General features: G+C 41.7%; 2 protein-coding genes across 2 annotated transcripts; both read left to right on the top strand.

Moving 5' to 3' along the window:
* Window positions 1–3,800: 3,800 nt before the first annotated feature.
* Window positions 3,801–4,956, top strand: LOC122416020 (uncharacterized). Its single transcript, XM_043428679.1, has 3 exons — window positions 3,801–4,293; window positions 4,400–4,459; window positions 4,606–4,956. Exons 1-3 carry the CDS (start codon window positions 4,213–4,215, stop codon window positions 4,909–4,911), a joined length of 447 nt encoding a protein of 148 aa, XP_043284614.1. The 5' UTR covers window positions 3,801–4,212; the 3' UTR covers window positions 4,912–4,956.
* A 3,292-nt stretch (window positions 4,957–8,248) lies between these two features.
* On the top strand, window positions 8,249–9,883 carry LOC122415979 (uncharacterized). Its single transcript, XM_043428608.1, has 4 exons — window positions 8,249–8,444; window positions 8,627–8,633; window positions 9,189–9,229; window positions 9,419–9,883. Exons 1-4 carry the CDS (start codon window positions 8,364–8,366, stop codon window positions 9,794–9,796), a joined length of 507 nt encoding a protein of 168 aa, XP_043284543.1. The 5' UTR covers window positions 8,249–8,363; the 3' UTR covers window positions 9,797–9,883.
* The last annotated feature ends 8,973 nt before the right edge of the window (window positions 9,884–18,856 follow it).

Raw genomic sequence — 18,856 nt, 5'->3', positions numbered from 1 at the left:
CGTGGCAAAGTGATGTTCTCTCCCGCTCCCCTCGCTCGTCCGGTCTCTCGCCGTCGGCTTCGACCCCGCGGGAACTATGGAAGCAGCACTCGCGCCTATCTCGAATCTGCTTTATGTCCCTCGAGAAGCTGCAGCTTCGCAGTGCTGCTGCTGCGGAGTGAGAAGGACTCGCCGAGCGCAGTTTGCGGGTACACGGACTTTCGTGTTCGCGACTCTGGCCAACCGGATGCCAATGGAACGATAGATTTCAATGATCCATCCCCGCGCGATCAGCATCTCTCTCTTTCCAAAGTAGCAGTTTACCTTTTATTACCCCCCTTTTCCAGTGTGTTATCGTCGTCGCATGGAATAACGACTCGATCCTGCAAATCTACGCGCGCCGACCATATTCACCAGGTAAAATCTGTTTCAATCGAGATTAAAATACGAAGAAAAATCTCTCGGCAGAGGAGCTGCCGCTGTCTTCCGTGTCGCTTGCGCTTTTTTTCCCCCCGATCGCGAACACGTGTACGCAGCTTCATTCGATGCGTTACAAAAAGAGCTGGAGCCGTTTCAACAGTCACGCGAGACTCTATTCATGAGCTAAATGTCCGAGAAAAATCGCGTGCGTCGCTCATCGGGTCATAGGTTCACTCGGGTTATGCCTATAACACGAGAGCCTATCGATGTACCTCATTTTTTCACCCAACCGCGAGTCAAGTATATTGATGAGCACGATTTACGGCGTGGCGAATCGACATCGATCAAATATACGAGAGTAAATCGCTGTCTATGGCGCTACACACGTGCACCAATGCTACAGGGTGTCCTGGGGAGCGAGCCGGAAAACCGAACAGCGACCGAACACTTTTGGCTGAAAATTCTGCGATTTTTCTTTCCTGGGAGCTCATTTGGTCGCGCGGATTAAATTCTCGCGCTGATTCTCATTTCGCCTCGGAGCATTCTACTCCCTCTATCGCTGTGTCGATATCACGAAGCGCTCGCAGCTGAGAAGTGATAAGGTGTCGAGGCTCAGGCCAGTCAGAAAAGCGCGAGTGCTTGGAAGGAGCGGACACGCAAACAGCGCGTCGACGGAGCTGAATAATCGAGAGTTCAACGCGATCTCGCCGAGCGGTTTATTTTTTCGTAAAACACTATCGAGGAGCCGCGAACCGAAAATCAATTTCTTGACTTTTGGGCCTCCCCGTAGATGAGAACTGGGAACGTGCCTAAATACGGTAGTTTAGGTTCGTTTTGAATTAGATTTAAAAGGAAATGAAATATATTAGACATCGATGGAGTTACGAGCGGCGGGGGGAGAAAAAATCGAATGTCATCGATGCGCGCTGCTAACTATAGAGTTCGACATCTGTCGGTTAGTTCCGGTCTTGAGAGCCTCCGGGTTCTCTATCAGCGCAGCAGGATGTTTCTTTTCTCCTGTAAAATGAGGATCCCGGCTATCAATTTGCAATATTAGATTCGAGAGCTCCGCTTGAGAATGAAAGTCTGTGAATAATTGCACTGAATGAGGCTAACGAGGCTCCGAGTGCCGAGTCATTTCGAGGGTTCGTTTGAATCTATGGGCACGTTTAGCCAACGCACGCCCGGATTATCGAGCGTGCCGAATTTGACTGCGTCCTCAAGCGCTGCTTTCGCTTCACTCGCACGGGGACGGGAATCCCTCGCGGGAAAATTCGTTGCCCCGACGAGATTCATCAACATCAGAAATGGGAAGCGGAATTCACCAAGATTTGGCTGCATATACTCAGACGAAAATGGCCCAAGTATGAGCTGGAAAAAACTGGACACGCTGCACTTTCACAGTCTTTTTTCGATACCTTGATCCTTTGAAAACGGTCTTCAGGAACTTGGGCAACCGAGGGAATCGCGAGTGCATATTTCCCATCAACAAAGCGACGCTAACCGCGCATTCGCGTCGCTGACTATAGCTCCTCGAGCAGGGTGTGAGACGTTTTTTCTTCCGACCAGGAAATGCCGAGAGTTTTAGTGAACTCGCGAATAGTATAACGGAATAAAGAACGGGCGAGGGAGAGCCGCGGTTGAATAAAATTTCTCATAAGCCCCGGAAAAATGTTGGTCTCGTAGACGGCACGCCTGAAACGCGATATCCCGCTGTTATACTCGGTGCATATCGCGACTACCAAGCGACCGTCCGCACTCGACGGAAATTTAATATCGCCTTAAAGACCTCTTTTCCTCGGACTCTTCCTCTTTGTCGTGAATCTCATTGCCTCGCCGCCAACTCTTTTTTCCCCTTTTCACCATTTTTTCCCTCCGCATCCAACATTCGGTCGTCGAGAGCCTCGCGCCACCCACGCGTGGAACCTGCCAACGAGCCATGAGCACGGAGCATAAAATGTACTTAATTACAGAAAACGTCTCCAGCCCCGGACCAGTTCTCACATCTCTCATCCGGATATTCGCATTCAACGAATTCCACGGTTCTGCAGCATCTTGCGTAATGCATTCACATTCGCTATCAGCTGCGCACTTTCTCTAGGACTAGTTTTCCCCAAAATATGCCATTTTACTCACGTTTTCCGCGTTCGTTTCACCTCCTACATCGACTCTTTTCAAGCTCACAAGAATTCAGTCCCAAAACTGAGATGAGGTGGAGGAAACAAGCAGTCGAAAAAAAAAAAAAAAATGTCGAATTACTTGAGATCCTGGAATCGATTCGGAGGACGAATATTTTCTGTCCGAAAATGGCACGATGACGACATTTAAAACTTAAGTGACATTCCAACTTCCATAAACGAGAGAAACAAAAATATTTTTAACCTTCGTGTAATCGATTCTCGCACGTTTGTCACTAGGACATAAATAAATACTGAATAAATCACGGTAGCTGTACGCTTGTCGAGCCAACCACCCTTTGGAGCATCATTACCGGTCTCCATTGTTTATTCAACCCCCTCGGGGGTTAAAATGCACCCGACCTTGTTCACGGAAACTCTCAGACCCGGAGAACTCGACCGCAGGGGTCAGCCGAAGCAATGAATATCCAGCAGGTAACGCAGCCCCCCCTTTACAATAACGTAAAGGGACAAAGTTTCTTCTATGTGTCAAAACTCTGTTCAGAAGCCAACAACTTGTCTTGATATTCTTCAGTATTCTAAATGAGAATGAAAACAACGATTTTCCTGTTCGGATTAATTCACATTCGATGATAATAAAATTCAACTTTTTCAAACTTTTGTCAATTTTTTCAGTGGCTCTTTGGTACGTTTCTGTAAAATTGTTTTACCTTTTCTTTCTTTTCTTGATTTCTTCGAATTCAAATTTCATCCAGACGATTTCTGTCGTTAGCTAATGAAAATAAAAAAAAAAAAAAATTCAATTTTGTTTTTTATAATTGTTTAGTTTATTGTAATTGAAACTTCATTTTTATATCGATTTTGTTTCATTCAATAAAATTTCGACGTAGAACTTTTTCAGAAGAATTTCGTCGAAGCTGCGGAATGATAAAATTTCCATAATGATGCGAAACAATAATAATAATAAATGATCACTCTTACGACACGTGCTCAAAAAAAAATTAAAACTTCGAATACAATCGACGTGCCACGCGCTGGGTTCTACACTTGTGGCGTTCTTATCAATACACTACCAGAAAAATTCGAATTAGACTTATAAATTGAAAAGTAATAATCCGAATAATTCGAAAAGGGAAAACTTTTTCATGTTTTTTGGAAATAAATTAACCAATAGCCTCAAATAAGAAAAAAAATCATGTTTATTTGGATGGATAGGGGAATTCAATTGCATTTAAAAAATTTTCTATGTTTTCATCTTTTTGTTTCACCTTTAAACTTAGCTTAAGCTTTACTATGAGCAGATTATTTTTTATTTTTGTTTTTTCACTATTTTCTTTCCGTTGGAATTTTCAAATTTTCCTCTGTTCTAGTATCTTTCCATTTTGTCCTATTCAACGAGTCTTTTTCGATCAATTTTTTTGTTCAATTTCGTAAAGGTACATAAATTGCGACGTTCGTTATAAAGATTGTTTGGCAGCGTTCATCATTCGTTCAAATTCAATATTGAATGAATGAATTTCAATAGAAAAAGGTGCGTGAACCTGTCGTTCAGAGTTTTCGGCAACGTATAAAAGCAGCGTTTTTCCTAGCGATTTCACAGTAGTCAGCTTCACCGTCGACTAAAGAAAAGTCTCGTCTCAACGCTTCGAACCTTTAACTTTGTTCTACATCAGCCATGGAAGGACGTCGTTACGCTGCGATTCTGCTCCTCATCGTTGGAGTCATCGGGATTCATTCCCACCCTCACAGTTACAATGTAAGTTCGAATTGAATAAAAGAATTAAAAAAAAAATTATTTTTGCTTTTTTTGAGATAAAAACCTTTGATTCAAATTTTTAGTCACACGATCGTTAATTTTTCAGGCACCAGGGAACCCAGACGCCGAATCCCTCGATTCGGTCCAACGATTCGATGGTCACAAGGTGAGTTATCCAAACGTCATGAATTCAGAAAAATTGATGTCATTAAATACATTTTTTTTAGTAAAAACTGAAAAATAATTTATAATCTGCTGCATTCTCATTTGAATCCACGAGCGTCATACTCGCCAATTATTTCGTTTCAGCAGACTGATTACGAATTTGCGGCTGACAGACAGCAGGATGATCTATGTTCAGAAGTGGAATCTCTCGAACGAGAAAGTAAGCGAACGAAGAGAAGTCCGCCTACTTGGAAACATACTGGCTCGAATGGTAGCTCCCCTACAAAATCAGTGCCCCGTAAAACTATGGCAAATCAATTACGTAAGGAACGAGAGGACAAATTCAGAGCTATTATGAACTCCTATAAGCAACAGGGTCTGAACAGTGGCCAGGCGCTGATGAAGGCTAACCAAGAACATCCGGAGCTAGCTGACCTCGTATTTTCATCTTAATTGTTCCAAATGCTTTGAAATATACAAATACTGTATTCCGTCCATTCGCACAATAAATATTTTTTTTATAAACCTCTAATCCTCTGGAGACAAAAATTTCTTATTATTAGCTGAACTCGATGGTTGGCAGAACTCGCAATTGAACGAAAGACAGTTTTCTGAGTTTCTCTCATGGCGTTCATCAGATTGAACGCAGTAAGAATATTGTCTGATAAAAAAATAAAAATATTTTCCACCATTTCCTCGCTCTTCGTGGGTCTCTCTCATAAGAAAATAAGGAAATAGGAGATTAATTTAGGAGAAAAACAGTGCTGAAGCGATGGGACGAGCTGCCACGAAACCAGAAGAGCTCTGAATACTTGTAGCTGTGAAAAAAATTTTCTAATAAATCGTACGTTAAAGAATAGTATATTACACACTTAGGGCAGGAAAATAAGGAAAGTCTCAGATCACATGTAATTGTCGGCCGAGGCGAAGCCGAGGCTGACAAACATGTGGTCTGAGGCTTTACTTTTTCCTGCCCGAGGTGTGTATACGATTTTTCTGTCCGACGCAGGCGGAGAATGCGGCAACTTCGGCCCGGAGGGCAGAAAAATTATTTTTAGTTGAGATTTACTTGCTCGCGAGTTTTATGAACTCGCTGTTTTCGGGTTGTATTGAGGTCTGGTTGGCAATTCCTTCTGCTTATCCACGTGCGAAAAATGAGATTCTTCGCAGATATTTTGAAACAGACGGAATGCATTTCTGTACTATTTCAACACGAGATACGAGCCATGTCCAATGTCAGAGCGAACCAAGAGCCAATCCGTGAACTTGAGTACACGACATTCTTATTGAGACGAATTCAAATTTCATTTAAGTACAAAAATGTGAAACGAACGATTCTAAAACTTTCACATTTCGATATAAAAAACAATTTTCAGCTTTGATGGTTAAAATAAGCTTTGTTAAACTTCTTGTTAGCTTTCAACACAGAATTTTGTAATTCAGTAGAATTATTTGATTATAGATCCGTCAGCGAGGCTGTAGGCGTATGAGTTCGAGTTAAAATTCGTAAGATCATTTATTCAAATAATCTTATAGTAAAAATACGTCAGAATAACACTTTTTTAGGTAATTTCTAAAAATGCGATGAAACGATTCGAGTTCAATAACTTTTTATGGTCTATATGATGCGAAGCTGAAACGATATAACTCGTGACTCACCTGATAAAACGGCGCGTGTCGCGCGTGTCGCCTTGAGCGAGTTAGAACTCATTGTCTTCCTCACACTTGTGGAGCAAATTTTTATGGATTAGTCAACATATCTATATATGCATATATAGATATACAGAATGCCTGTTCGCTATTTTGATCGTTCGCTGTTTCGACCCCCACCCGATTAGTCGAAAATTCGAATTCGAGATAATGAGATATCAATAAAAGATAAAAAGTCGAAATGACTTATGGCTCATACGCTTTGTGCTCAAAACATCATTACGAGATCAACATTTGGGTTTTGCAAATAATCGTTTTTTTTTCGACATCAACCAACAGAGGTTCTGAACGATGTTTAATATTGGAAGAACTCGGGAACGAAAACTCGATCTCTATAAACGTCTAATAGAGAAATAGTCTAATAGAGAATAATATAAATAGTCTAAAATAGTCGAAATAGTCTAAAAGTCTAATAGAGAAATTTCGATTAATCATGAAAAGCGAGACGAAAGAAAATCAAAATTGAAGAAAAAATAAAAATCTATAGATATAGGAAAAATAAACATTAAAATGCGATACTCGTGCACGCAATTTTCTTTTGTCATCATTTCTCAGAATCAGCAGCAATCAAAGTGGAGCTGCATTTTTCTTTTTGGATTGCTCTCCACTGAACTCGACGTCAAGAAATAGCTTCGATATGGGAATTTGGGGCAAAATGGAAACATGGGGCAAAACGGACACAGTGTCTATTTTGCCCCATAAAGTTGAATTCCGGGGCAAAACGGACTTTCCCGAAACGGAAATTTCATAAAATGCATAACATTTTTTTTTTTTCGGTTCCAAATCATGTCCTGACTATAAGTCATGGTAAATTGTTGAATTCCACGATGACATCCCTAAAAAATTCAAGTTTCAGAGCAAAATAGATCCCAAACTACTTTCTCACAATCTATTAGCTTTTTTGACTTATTTTTAAAAACCACAATAGTAATCAAAGTACGAATAAGGAAAAAAGGTTTTTTATTCATTTTTTACAAAAATCGCATTCATAGCTGATATCTTCGTCTTCAACACTTGTACACAAGGTGTGTGCCCATTTTTTGCATGTTACACAGTAGATCCAATCTTCGGAGGACGACGAATAGAACCCTTCGCAAAAAATGCAAGAAATGTCTTCAAAAGACGAGGACTTGGCTGTCTTGGTGAGCTTTTTTTCTGTCTGCTAAACTGCTACATTTCGAAATATTTCGATATTTCGATTTTTATGCCTCTTGGAGGTGTGTCCGTTGTGCCGCGGAAAATTTTTTTAAAGAAATTCCCCAGCACGATGGACCCAAAGTTGATTTTTTGCGTTCCTCAAAAACATGACGGAAATGGGATATAAAATTGACTCATTTTTTTTTTCATTTACATCCAAGGAATGGAGCCTGAGTGGTCCCATTTCTTTTCCCATTTTACCGAGTTGACATTCTATTCGGGAACAATCCCTAGGAATGGCTGTATTTCGAAAAATGTCGGTTTTTCGATTTTTATGCCACTGATGAGCTGTGTCCGTTTTGCCTCGAAATTTCTTTTTACGAAATTTGGGAAACAAGGACTGGGCATCAATTTTGGGACTCAAAAATAGTTGAAAGACTATGAGCTTATCAATGAAACTTGCTTAAATCCTTAAGTGTCCATTTTCCCCCATACTACCCTATATTTTTTTGGTTTTGTTAAAAAATCTTCAACACAAATGGAATGGCCGAAAATTCGTGTAACCAGAGGCGATTTTTACTGGAAACGTCTTCGTTTGTCAAACTTTTCGAATATTTGAAGCGTTCACTCTTGATTCGAAAAAGCATATAGAAAAAATTGTATCCGCCAAAAATAGACTTTTTGCTGCTCTCAATTAGGTCTGCCATACCAGTTCAAATACGAGTTCTTTTAATTTTTGTTTTCCAAATTTAATGTATCAGCCTTATTTCTTGATAAAGCCACACGTAAGTGTACACTGTACACCACACACAAGAAGAAGGTGTGCTGAATGTAGATTGTAATTTATTTTTATTATAGTTCAGCATTAGCATAAATTTGATATTAATTCATTGAATCGAATAAAAAAGTATGTTCTTCATTGGTCATTACGCTGTTCTCAAACCGTATAAAAGCAGAGTCTTTTCGAGCAGATTCACAACATTCTCATCAGCGACGAGAAGAGAGTCGTGTCTCAACCCTTCGAAACGTTTTCTTGAATTTTGTTCTCCGCCTCAATCATGGAGGGTCGTCATTGCGTTGCCATTCTGCTTCTCATCTTTGCAGTCATCGAGGTTTATTCCAACCCTCTGAACTCTCCTGTGAGTATGAAACGATACGAAACATATTACTTCAACTTTTCTTATTTATACTACATTTTCCATAAACTCTCATATGCACAATCTTCACAAAACAACGTTGAATCGTCCCCATTCGCGAATTGAGCCTTTCAATTTTTCTCACCGATCCTCAAGTTATTGGTTATTTTCATTTATATTTTCAGGTACAAGGTAAAACACGAAGAGATAATGAGATTGAAAATTCTACAGGAATGGACTAGGAATATTCTGTTTTGAGAACAGAATACGAACTGGATTACAGCGTTAATCCGAGCAGCAGCACTAACAATATTCTAGCCACCATAATAACAATCCCAATACACAATCCCACAGGCTTCTCAAGTGTCTTTCAAGTACAGTAAAAAATGTTTTGAGTCAGAGGTCGAATATTTATTTTGCAAGAATGGTGTGTGTACAGTAACGGAGAGAAAACTGTACGTATGGTAAAACCACGTGAAAATTTGCGAGTTCCAATAGGTTGCTTCTTGGTTTTAAGTTTTAGGCGAACATGCAAAAGTAACACTCGAAGGTAAAACGAAATATGGTTTCGACGCGCATTACTTTTCCCCCTGCACGGGGATCAGTTGAGAATTCAATTAAGGAGAAATCGCAGATTGTAAAAAAAAACACGCTATGCTTCTCACAATTGATGCCAAAATTAATTAAAAAAATTTCAACAAATTTATTTCTTACTGACACCTTGACGAATTCGTTTTCACCTTCCAGATGAGGACGACGCTGAGACTCAATTGAACCTAAATAATCCGGTGAGTTTTACAAACTTAATGAATTCAGCAGAATTCGATAAAAATATGATTTTTTCTAATGGAAGTTTAACAACAGTGAGGAAAGTTCGAGGGAGCTGACTGTGTACGTTTGAGTGGATGTTTATCCATTCGCATCGTTCTCACTTCCACCTGATGGCACAACTCAAGTTTTATTAATTTCTCTTCCAGATGTACTATCATTACCAACCTGTCAACGATTCTTCAAAGCCGTCGATTCCGGATCTTTTGTTAAAGCCTTTGGAAGGGCCGCGTGTTCCAGATTTGTCAGTGAAACCTTTCGAATCAGAAGTTCAAAGAGTGAGGAGAGATAAGTCTGGTGTTTCAAAGCCGAAGAATACACAGCAAGCCGCAAGAAATCTCGACCGTAGACTGCAGATAGAACGTCATGCTCAAGAGGAACAGGCACGACGAGAACGAGAAGAACGAGAGCAACGATTCCGAAATATCATAGATGGCTATATGGCTCAGGGTATGAGCAGAGGCCAGGCACTCATGCAGGCTAACCGAGATCATCCGGAGCTGGCTGACCGCGTATTTTCAACTTAATCGTTCCAGCTTGTTTGCAAAATTTAACGATTGAAATTATTGTATTTTATCAATACAAATAATAAAAATAATCGAGGTTGAATCGCACTGAAAATTCGTTCTTCTTCATTCTCTAATCCGCTGAAGGCGAAAGAATATTCTAGAATTGTCTGAAAGGCAGGATGATTCTTGGACATCGATATTAGTAAATTAACATTTATAAATCATTTATAATGCTACGAATGTTATTTCTGATATACTCGAGTTCAAAAATCTGCTTCTATTGGTCCACAATGAGATTAAGATAAGAGCGAAGTCGTAATCGTTTATGTAAACAGAAAAAAGTGTTCGAGTGTGGCAAATGGGTTTGTGAGCAACCTATAAAAAGCAAGGAATTTCTATCGAATTCACAGTAGTCGATCACATCAACCGGAGGATAGTCTCGTTTCAACGCTTCTAATATTTGATCGAGTTTCGTTCAACACTTGAATAATGAAGGTAGCTCAGTACTCAGCGATTCTGCTCCTCATATTTGGAGTCGTCGACGCTTATTACAACCTTCAAAACAGTGATGTGAGTTCTCGTTTATAAGCACATAAAAAATCGTTATTCTAAGGCTCCCGATACGAGAAACGGGGTGGGGATCAAATGTTGGAACCACTAAAATTTCGAACAGCTAAAATCTCGTGTTTATAAACTTCGAATGATAATATGGAGACAGATAGATTCGACTAGAGCTTTGAATGCCGAAAATAAATAAAGCAGAAATTGCAAGGTTCGAAGCACGTTTACATCGAAAATAGAATATAACAATCGCCCATAGGACGATGACTAAAATATCGATTTTTCGAAAATTCGACTATCACTCTTTCGATTCATAAATTACTACAATCAGCGATACTGTGAAAATTCACAATTTTAAAAATATAATAACGAAAGACCAAATATTACTGAGGTTGAAATACTGAAAGACCAAAAAGTCAAACAGTCAAAATAGCGAAACGTTAGAAAGTCGATCGGTCAAAATAAAGAAATGCAGCGGAGCTCCAAATACACGCGTCTCACTCACTCACTTACTCAGAGACCGGTGAATCTTCAATTTTAAACATCGCCATTTATTTGACTTTCGCCTTTTCGAGCTATCGCTATTCTGCATATCTAAGTTTTATAAACTCGAAAAATTCACTTTCGATTTTTGCTCCACTATATTCTGGTCTGTCTGTAAAACAATTACTCTCCATTTTGAATTCGAAAATATGAACTTTTGACATTCGAATGGTCTGTTAAAATTGCATTCGAAATGAAAACTATCGAAATATATATTTTCGGGTAAATACGAATTCAAAGAAGAAATTTTTTATTAAACACGCAATCTGCAGAATAGTCGATCGGGAATAAGAATTTTGAATTACTTATTTTTCTCCAAACTGATATCACAACGTTTAAAATTTCGAAATATCGACCATTCTACAATTCAGTTATTCGACATATTGAACTCCACCCGAGAAACGTTGCATCATTTGGTCCGGTGAGTTTTCCAAAGATTACGAATCTCAACGAATCTTACCACGGAAAAATTATATTTCCAATGGAAATTGGAAATTTCATTTTCCACCGTGCGTCGACAGCTCCTGCATCGAGCTGTCCCCTTGTAAAAAAACGATTTGAGCGAAGGATTCATGCATCACTGACGAGAGGACTCAAATATTTGTTCACTTTTCCTTTCAGCTAGTTCATTATGCATTTAACGAAGATAAAACCCAGGACGATCCGGATTTATTAGTGATACCCCTCTCCCGAGCAGGGGAAAGAATAAAAAGAGAAAAATCGCTGAACAACGAGGAGAAGAACTCTAACAAATCTAAAAATCAGAGAATTCTGAATCTCAGATTAAATGCTGCTCGTGTAGATCGAGGTGAGCCTCGTATTGAGACAAGAGTGGAACAACTGCGACGTGAGCGACTAGAAGTAGGAACGCGACGAGCCGATGTGCAGCCTCAAACAAGACGACAAACATGAATAGACGACGCTGGGCCTAAACAGAGATCTTGGGCTAGCCGAGAACATCGAGAGTCAGTAGCTCTCATATTTTGTTGACCCTTTCGTCTCTTGTAGTCCCACTGACATAATAAATATTCCATAGCATCAATGCGCTTGAATTTTATTTCATTCTTCAATCGTCAACAGACAAAAGATAATTTGACGACATTGTTTTGACAAAATGAGCTGCTCGAACTTAATTTTTTCGCAACAAGGAAACTGGAAAGTAGGCAAAAATGTTTGATCGTTGAATTTCGAGTGGATTATTGATTGGCAATAATTCATTCGAGAGCGAAACATTGGGGAACTTTGTCCTCGGTCGACACGGATGAAAAGCTGCGGTCCAGCAGAATATTGTGGAAGAATGAACGTGACACAAAAAGCTGGTCAGTGGGAGGAATAAATTTTCGTGGATCTTGATATTTACTTTTGAAAAAGTGTAAAATGACGGATTTAAAAAGTGGGGACAAAACCGAGAGAATATTCGGTGAGTTTTCATCTGAAAAGATGTGAATTCTTTATAGGCTGGCGAGAGGAAGAGCACCCACGCGTCTGCATTGTGTGGGAATAATCGGGAGTGGACAATTGACGCTGCGGTTGGGTCCACGCAGCAGCAGATCGGCGCGAGAGCATCTTGTTTCGTCGAACATAAACGTTTCGACGGCAAACTTATCGGATGAATGATCGTGGCGAACAAAGTCGTGTAATTGTCGAGAAAAATGGCCGAGGTTTCGGCCCCCAGTGCACTGGTGAGAGCGCGAGTTTATTCGAACTAGGGAAGGAGCACGAACAAAGCCGCGAAAAAAGCCACAAATCTGACCGCGAGAATGGGAGACTCTCAGAGCGATGGCTTTCCGAAAACATGCTCGATAAATCTGCGCACTCGTTGAGACTCTTAACGCAACACCAAAATTAATGGCTTTCCGGACTGGTGAGCAGCTTCAATAGAACATGGCGGCTGCGCGCTCGTTGACACGTTTGTCAAAACATTGGGGGAGTGCACCGATCCACTGCACCCTTCGAAGCTCTTTTTCCCTTTCCCATACGCGCCTCTGATACTCGATATTCTTATTGGATAATTCATGACGCTGCAGCCAGCATCGAGAGTCCGGGGATCGCGAACCAGATGCTTCGCCAACGAATGCCGTTCCGTTGCGATCGATGGGGTGATAACTCGAGATGAATGGATTCAGTGACGCTCGAATGATTAACTTTTCACGTAAGCGCAGAGACTTTCTCACTTTGTTAACTTTTCGATTTTAACTCTCTCCAACCCGGCAGAGATCGCTTTTCAATATTTTCAAACTTTGAGAGCCGCGCGAAAAATGCGATTGCGCGAAGAAAGAAATGAATTTCGGGATTAATTCAAGCGGAGCTGCGATGGCCATCGGATAAAAACGAGTCTCCGATAAATCCGCCTAATTGATCGCTTTGTGGATCAATTTATCACGGCTTTAAGTGTGCTCCGGGCATCGTCTATACACGCATATTCGACGTATGACGTCGTCCGCGCACTCCCAAATGACTCGGAGAGATTTCATCTCGTAAATTGTTGAAGAGCCTGCGCGAGAGACGCGAACGATCTCTCGGCCGCTTTACGATCCTCGTTTTGCGAGAGTGTGGCCCTTTTTTAATGGCATTGCGATCGACATTTATCGAAAAAAACGGGCTGTTCCGCAGCTTTCGCGGCCGTGTTACGAAGGCGATAAAAAAAACGAGCGGGCGACAAGGTAAAACTGCTTTAACGACACCAAAAGACGCTTATAAACGCGCTCTTGATTCGCTGCTATCGCGCAACCAGCTCGCTATGACGAGCGAGTTACGTTCTTGGGTAAGCACCAACGACCGACAAATATTCTCAATTGCATGAAAATCAAGACGATCCACACCGCGCAATCTCGACGTCCAGTCTTTTCAATAAAATCTTTACACTCGAGTCCCGGACTCCGCGGCTTTCGTATCTCCACATTTGCACAACCGCTCCGAGGGCGCTCCTATACTTTCGAAGCGTATTTTCACCAACGCGGTTCAACGAGGCTCATATAAAACTTGATCAATCGATTATTCGACACTAAAAAAATTATAAAGAGCCCAAAAACGTGCCATTAATAAATTTCGACGGACGACACGAGTCTCCGGAAGGTGGCTTCCGGAGCTCTATTTAGAGCGAGATTTCGGACCGTTCCAATAATATTCTAACGACGTGGACTCGTCGTGCGAGGAGGCTTTTCGAAAACAAACAGGCCGTGGAGGTTTGAATGAAACTTTTGGTAAACTGGAGGCCAGCGATATGATTTATGGTCGATTCTCTGTAGATTTTTCGACGTTTCCAGTAGGAAGAATGCGGTGATCCACGCGAGTGCGGCGGGGGCAAGCCTGCCAGTGAACAAGTGTGCGCGCGCCCGATACGCTCTATCGTAAATTAAGTTATTTTGGGCTGGGCACAAGAGCTCTGGGTGAGCCCTCGGAGGCCCTTAACGAGAACTCACAGACACAAATAAATTCGCCGATCGAGAAAAACACCGAAATGCGGATTGTCGGCCGACGGGAGGGTTGAAACGCTCGAACCTGGACAATAATTTTTCCATTATTCCCATTTCCAAGCTTCGGCATATTTTCACCTACATTTACAAACAAAGCATTGTTTAGATCGGGATTTCGACACCTGGATATCCATCGAGCCGGCTTCTCCGTCACGTTCCACGTGGACTTTGAGCTTCGATCGCAGTAACAAAGCACTCGTCGAGGAAGCAGATTAGCGACGATCATTCCTCTGCGCTTCTCCGATTGATTTAACCGTTTGAAGATCCCGAAGATAAGCGATTTGGCCGTTTTCCGGGGGTTTCGAGGTGAGAAGAATTTAACCGCTAGAAGCACGCAGCCATCCCGGAAACGATGTTCCCGGTTCCGGTAGCGATTTTCTTATTCCACTATAGAACTTGTACTCCGCAGCGAGTGCGTAACGAGCGCGATAATTACTTCCTGCGAGTCTTGAGTGCGCTCAGTCCAAAAACATCCACATATTCCGGTGAATAATGCTTTCTTTCTATCCTCTCGTTCGATAATACAGATATGGACAATCGGAACTCGCCGGCAGACACGATTCCGTACTCAGGTTCGCTCCTCCGCTACCGCGAACTCGCCCCACTCGCTCTCCGCAATCCCCGTATCGAGTAGCGATTTTCTTACCACTGCGAATCAGAGTTTCGAGCCATTTTGCACTTAACGGCTCGAGTTGTCAACCTCCACAATTGAGCTTCGCTACGCTGCCGGGTAGTGTGCAATCGCTACCGGAAATGATCGACTGGTCGAACGAGTTGCCTGCGCCTCGGAGATGAATTAGCTGGAATTTCGGGACGAGAAGCACCGAATCGTTGTAACAAAATCGAAACTCATCCCTGCAATTCGAATTTCGAGAATTTATTCATCGAAAATATCATCGAAAGGGGGCGAAGAGATATTCGAAGAAGAAAAATCCTTCAAAAACAAAAAGATTAAAAGATCACGCTAAAGGAGCGGTGAGTGAAACCAGAAAATTTTACTCGTTTCTGAAACAGAAGACTTGTAAGGAGGGGTGAAGAGGGAGAAAAAGGGAGTGGGGGGGGGGAAGAAAAAACAGAAAATTTTCACCGATGAAAGTGTCCCGTGGGTTTTGGCGTTCTCGACGATTTCACGGCGGCCTAGACGGTAGATTTTCGGCGTGAGATTAGCGAGTAATCCCGAGTCTACGAGTGCGCCGCCCACGTATTCGCATTGTACTTCGTTTCTGTAAAATTTCATCTTCTCTCGCATTCTATAGCACAAGTGTCCGAATAGTTTCCCCATTGTAGTAAAAATCTATTTAAAATGGGATTAAATTTAGTGTCGGGAGCGGGGCCCCCTCCGGGAGGGAGAGTTGGGGCCCGGGGCGATACTTTGATATATTCTGGATCGCGCACAAGTTGATCCGCTTCTTTATCTTTTAAAATGAAAAATAGTTTGGTGCTCCCGATCGTCCTTTTATCCATTTGCGGAAAGAAGCAGCCGCCGCGCTCCGGTGATCCGGAGGCGAGATTACGCACTCGAATAACCCGGTGCTCGAGTGCTGCGCCAGGTCAGATCACCGAGGTGGCGTTCGGTCAATCGCACTTGGGATTAGGGGCTCGAGCCGAGCTAACCAGATTGCTGGTCAAAGTCTCGAGATAAAGTGGACACTTTTGAGAGGAGATGAGCGTCGAAGGATTTGTCTCGCAGCGGCTCCGAAAAGGGCGTCAAGTATATCCACGATTTGCTACATATCGATTTCGCCTATTTATGTTTTCGATGCTGAGCCTCTTTGGATCAACGACGATCGACGTACGAGCGATGTAATTCGATCTCATTTAATCCTCGGACTTCTTACGATGCTATTTCCCCGGCTGATGATTAATGCGCGTGGATTTAGTCGTAACAAACAATTTCGGTGCCGCGTATTAAAACGAGAATAACTCACGCCGGTTGAGGTGACCAAAAACGGGATACGAATGATCAGGGACGATCCTCGGCCCCCACACTATACACCCGAGTCCCTCTTTATTAGAGCCAACGCCAGTGTGTCCGCGCGTACGTGTTTGGAATCTTTGAAATGTCGTGAAATCTCACGAGAGCGGAGCAGGGTGGGCTATAAAAAATATTCGTATCGCTCGTAAATCGTGCCTCTTTGCCAGAAAGGCTTTCGCGTCGCCGAGTGAGGCGAGAGGCTCAGTCAGCTCTTCTTTTCGTAACCGAGTCGGAGGAGGGTATTTGAATATCGTGTTTTTGAAAAGACACACTTTTCGAGCGGTATTTCGAGCGGGAATCGGCTTCGAGGCTTCCGCTTTTTGGGGGAAACACGAACTGGCTACTTTCGACGCGCGAAATCTAGTTTCTTGAGCGAAAATCTACGGGCCTCTTGATCGTTGAGCTCGCATCGAGGCGAGCCAGAAAAAAATCATCCGGAAAGTATCTACGCGATCGAAAAGATTCATTTGCCGGTGAGGAGAAACGTTTTCTAACGAATTTCAAAATGGTTATTGTCGGAGACAAGGGTACAATGAGATTGGAACAAGACGCGGTGCTCCCACTGTTGAAAGTGGCTCGTTAATCATCGTGGATTTGTCGAACAGTCGAAAGAGCAAAGGAGTTATAACGCACCTTTGGCCCCTTTCGTATTCACCGCTCTGCTGGACCCGTTTTCCTCAAACAGAAGCGAAGAAAAATCAGTGAAAAGGAGGCGTGTCTCACTTTGCCCTTAGCTGTCCTCTTGGCACTGCGCGCCATTGTCGCTTTCCCAGGGACGTACGCACATCCAATAAATGGCTTTATCCCAGTAAATACCGTACGAGTACCAGAAAAAAGATCGACAATCGATGGAAAAAGCCCCGGTTGTAGGATTAAACTACTCCAAGCCCTAGAAACAGACGTTCATTGTTCAGGAACGATCGGAATTTGGACTCGAATGCATACAGAGTGTCCGAAAAGGCGTCCAAGCTTTCGAGATCCGGTGAGATTGTCTCATTCTAAGGAGAAAACTCTTTAGCGATTTTCACCTTGGTTGCACCGTTGTTGAGATATCGAATTGTTGAGACGGCGACGACCTCGAGCCCGAGGACCCTCATTTTAGTTTTAAGATCGAGAAGGTTCTCTATTTTTGTAAAATTCAGTCATCAAGATTGATTGAGCTGTAAAAAGCTTTTTAATCGTCATTTTATTCGTCATATAATCAACGAAACTTTTTATGTCTGCATGCTCAATGGAAGTTGAAATGCGAGAAAAATATTTGACCTTCCGACTACTTCGGGATGGTCCGTGGGAACTTTTGGGACGGCCTGTAGGCAGGCTAAATTTGTCCAAGTTGCAAAAAGGACGAGGTGCAATAAGGGGTAAGAAAAGGCACGGTAACTTTCGCGGTTAGGTAGCGTTAATCTCCTCGAGCCGCAACTTTTATTTACGACTGGTCGAGCAATCTCCAAACTGTCGCAATTGTGTTTTCTCACTGAGCGTACCGCACGAGACTGCATGGAAATTCTTCTCCAAATCATTACTTATTTCTACCAAAGTATCCTTCGTCCACGCCTTCCAACCTTTCTTCACAAGCGTACCAAGTCCTGGCAAGGGCGCGAGGAATATCTCTCTTTAAGAGAAAGAGACAAAGACTCTTTAAAAAGGGTTCGGCCTCACTTTAAGAGCGCTCGTGATCCCCTGCGGCCAATCGTTATTAAGAACCACCGATTATTAACAATTACTCCGTATCCAACAAAGACAATATTCGTTAATAATGCACTGTGAAAATATTTTTAACTTCATTTATAAATAAATATAATATTTTATTATATCATAATCTAAATTAAAAGACAATGGGCTTTCCCATTGTCATTTTAATTTATTTTATTTTTTATTATTAATTTTATTTCAATTATTTTTTACATATAATATAATCTCACATAATAAATTAATATAAAAAATAATTAAAATGAAATAACAGTAATAAAATTAATAATAAAGAATAAAATAAATTAAAACATTCAATGGTGCCAAAAACCAGCTTCGCCCCATTCCACTATTGAGTCTCGAAAGAATATTGTAAACTTAATCGCAGTTTAAACACCTGAAAAGTGTAATTCGAATATTTTACTCAAAATTGAGTTGATCCAATGGATTTGATGAAAATAATCCGATTGAAATCAACAATGAATTTCGAATAAAGTTTCAAAATAATGCCGCCGAAAGTGAAAGTAAATAATTAGCAAAATTTCAAGAAGAATCGCAATGGTGCGTTGGAGGCACAAAAAAAATGTCAAAACCATTGAAAAATCGTAATCCCCCGTTGGAAGTTGGAAGTTTCAGCGCTTTGACTTTCGCGTGATGAGATTTATAAGGCGGAAGAAATGAGGGTCCGGAGCGAGATGATCGACACAGTTGGGCGAGCCAGGAGAGGTGTAGCGGCCTGATCATTAGTCACACATATAGAGGCAACATGTAATGACCTGGGCATTGATACAGCGAAATCTCTCGCTCTCTCTTCTGCTACACTTACGTCGCTAT

Source organism: Venturia canescens, chromosome 9 (genome assembly GCF_019457755.1).
Source record: "Venturia canescens isolate UGA chromosome 9, ASM1945775v1, whole genome shotgun sequence".
NCBI lineage: Eukaryota > Metazoa > Arthropoda > Insecta > Hymenoptera > Ichneumonidae > Venturia > Venturia canescens.
The sequence above is the reverse complement of the archived record's forward strand: the minus strand, read 5'-3'. Positions and strand labels throughout refer to the sequence as shown.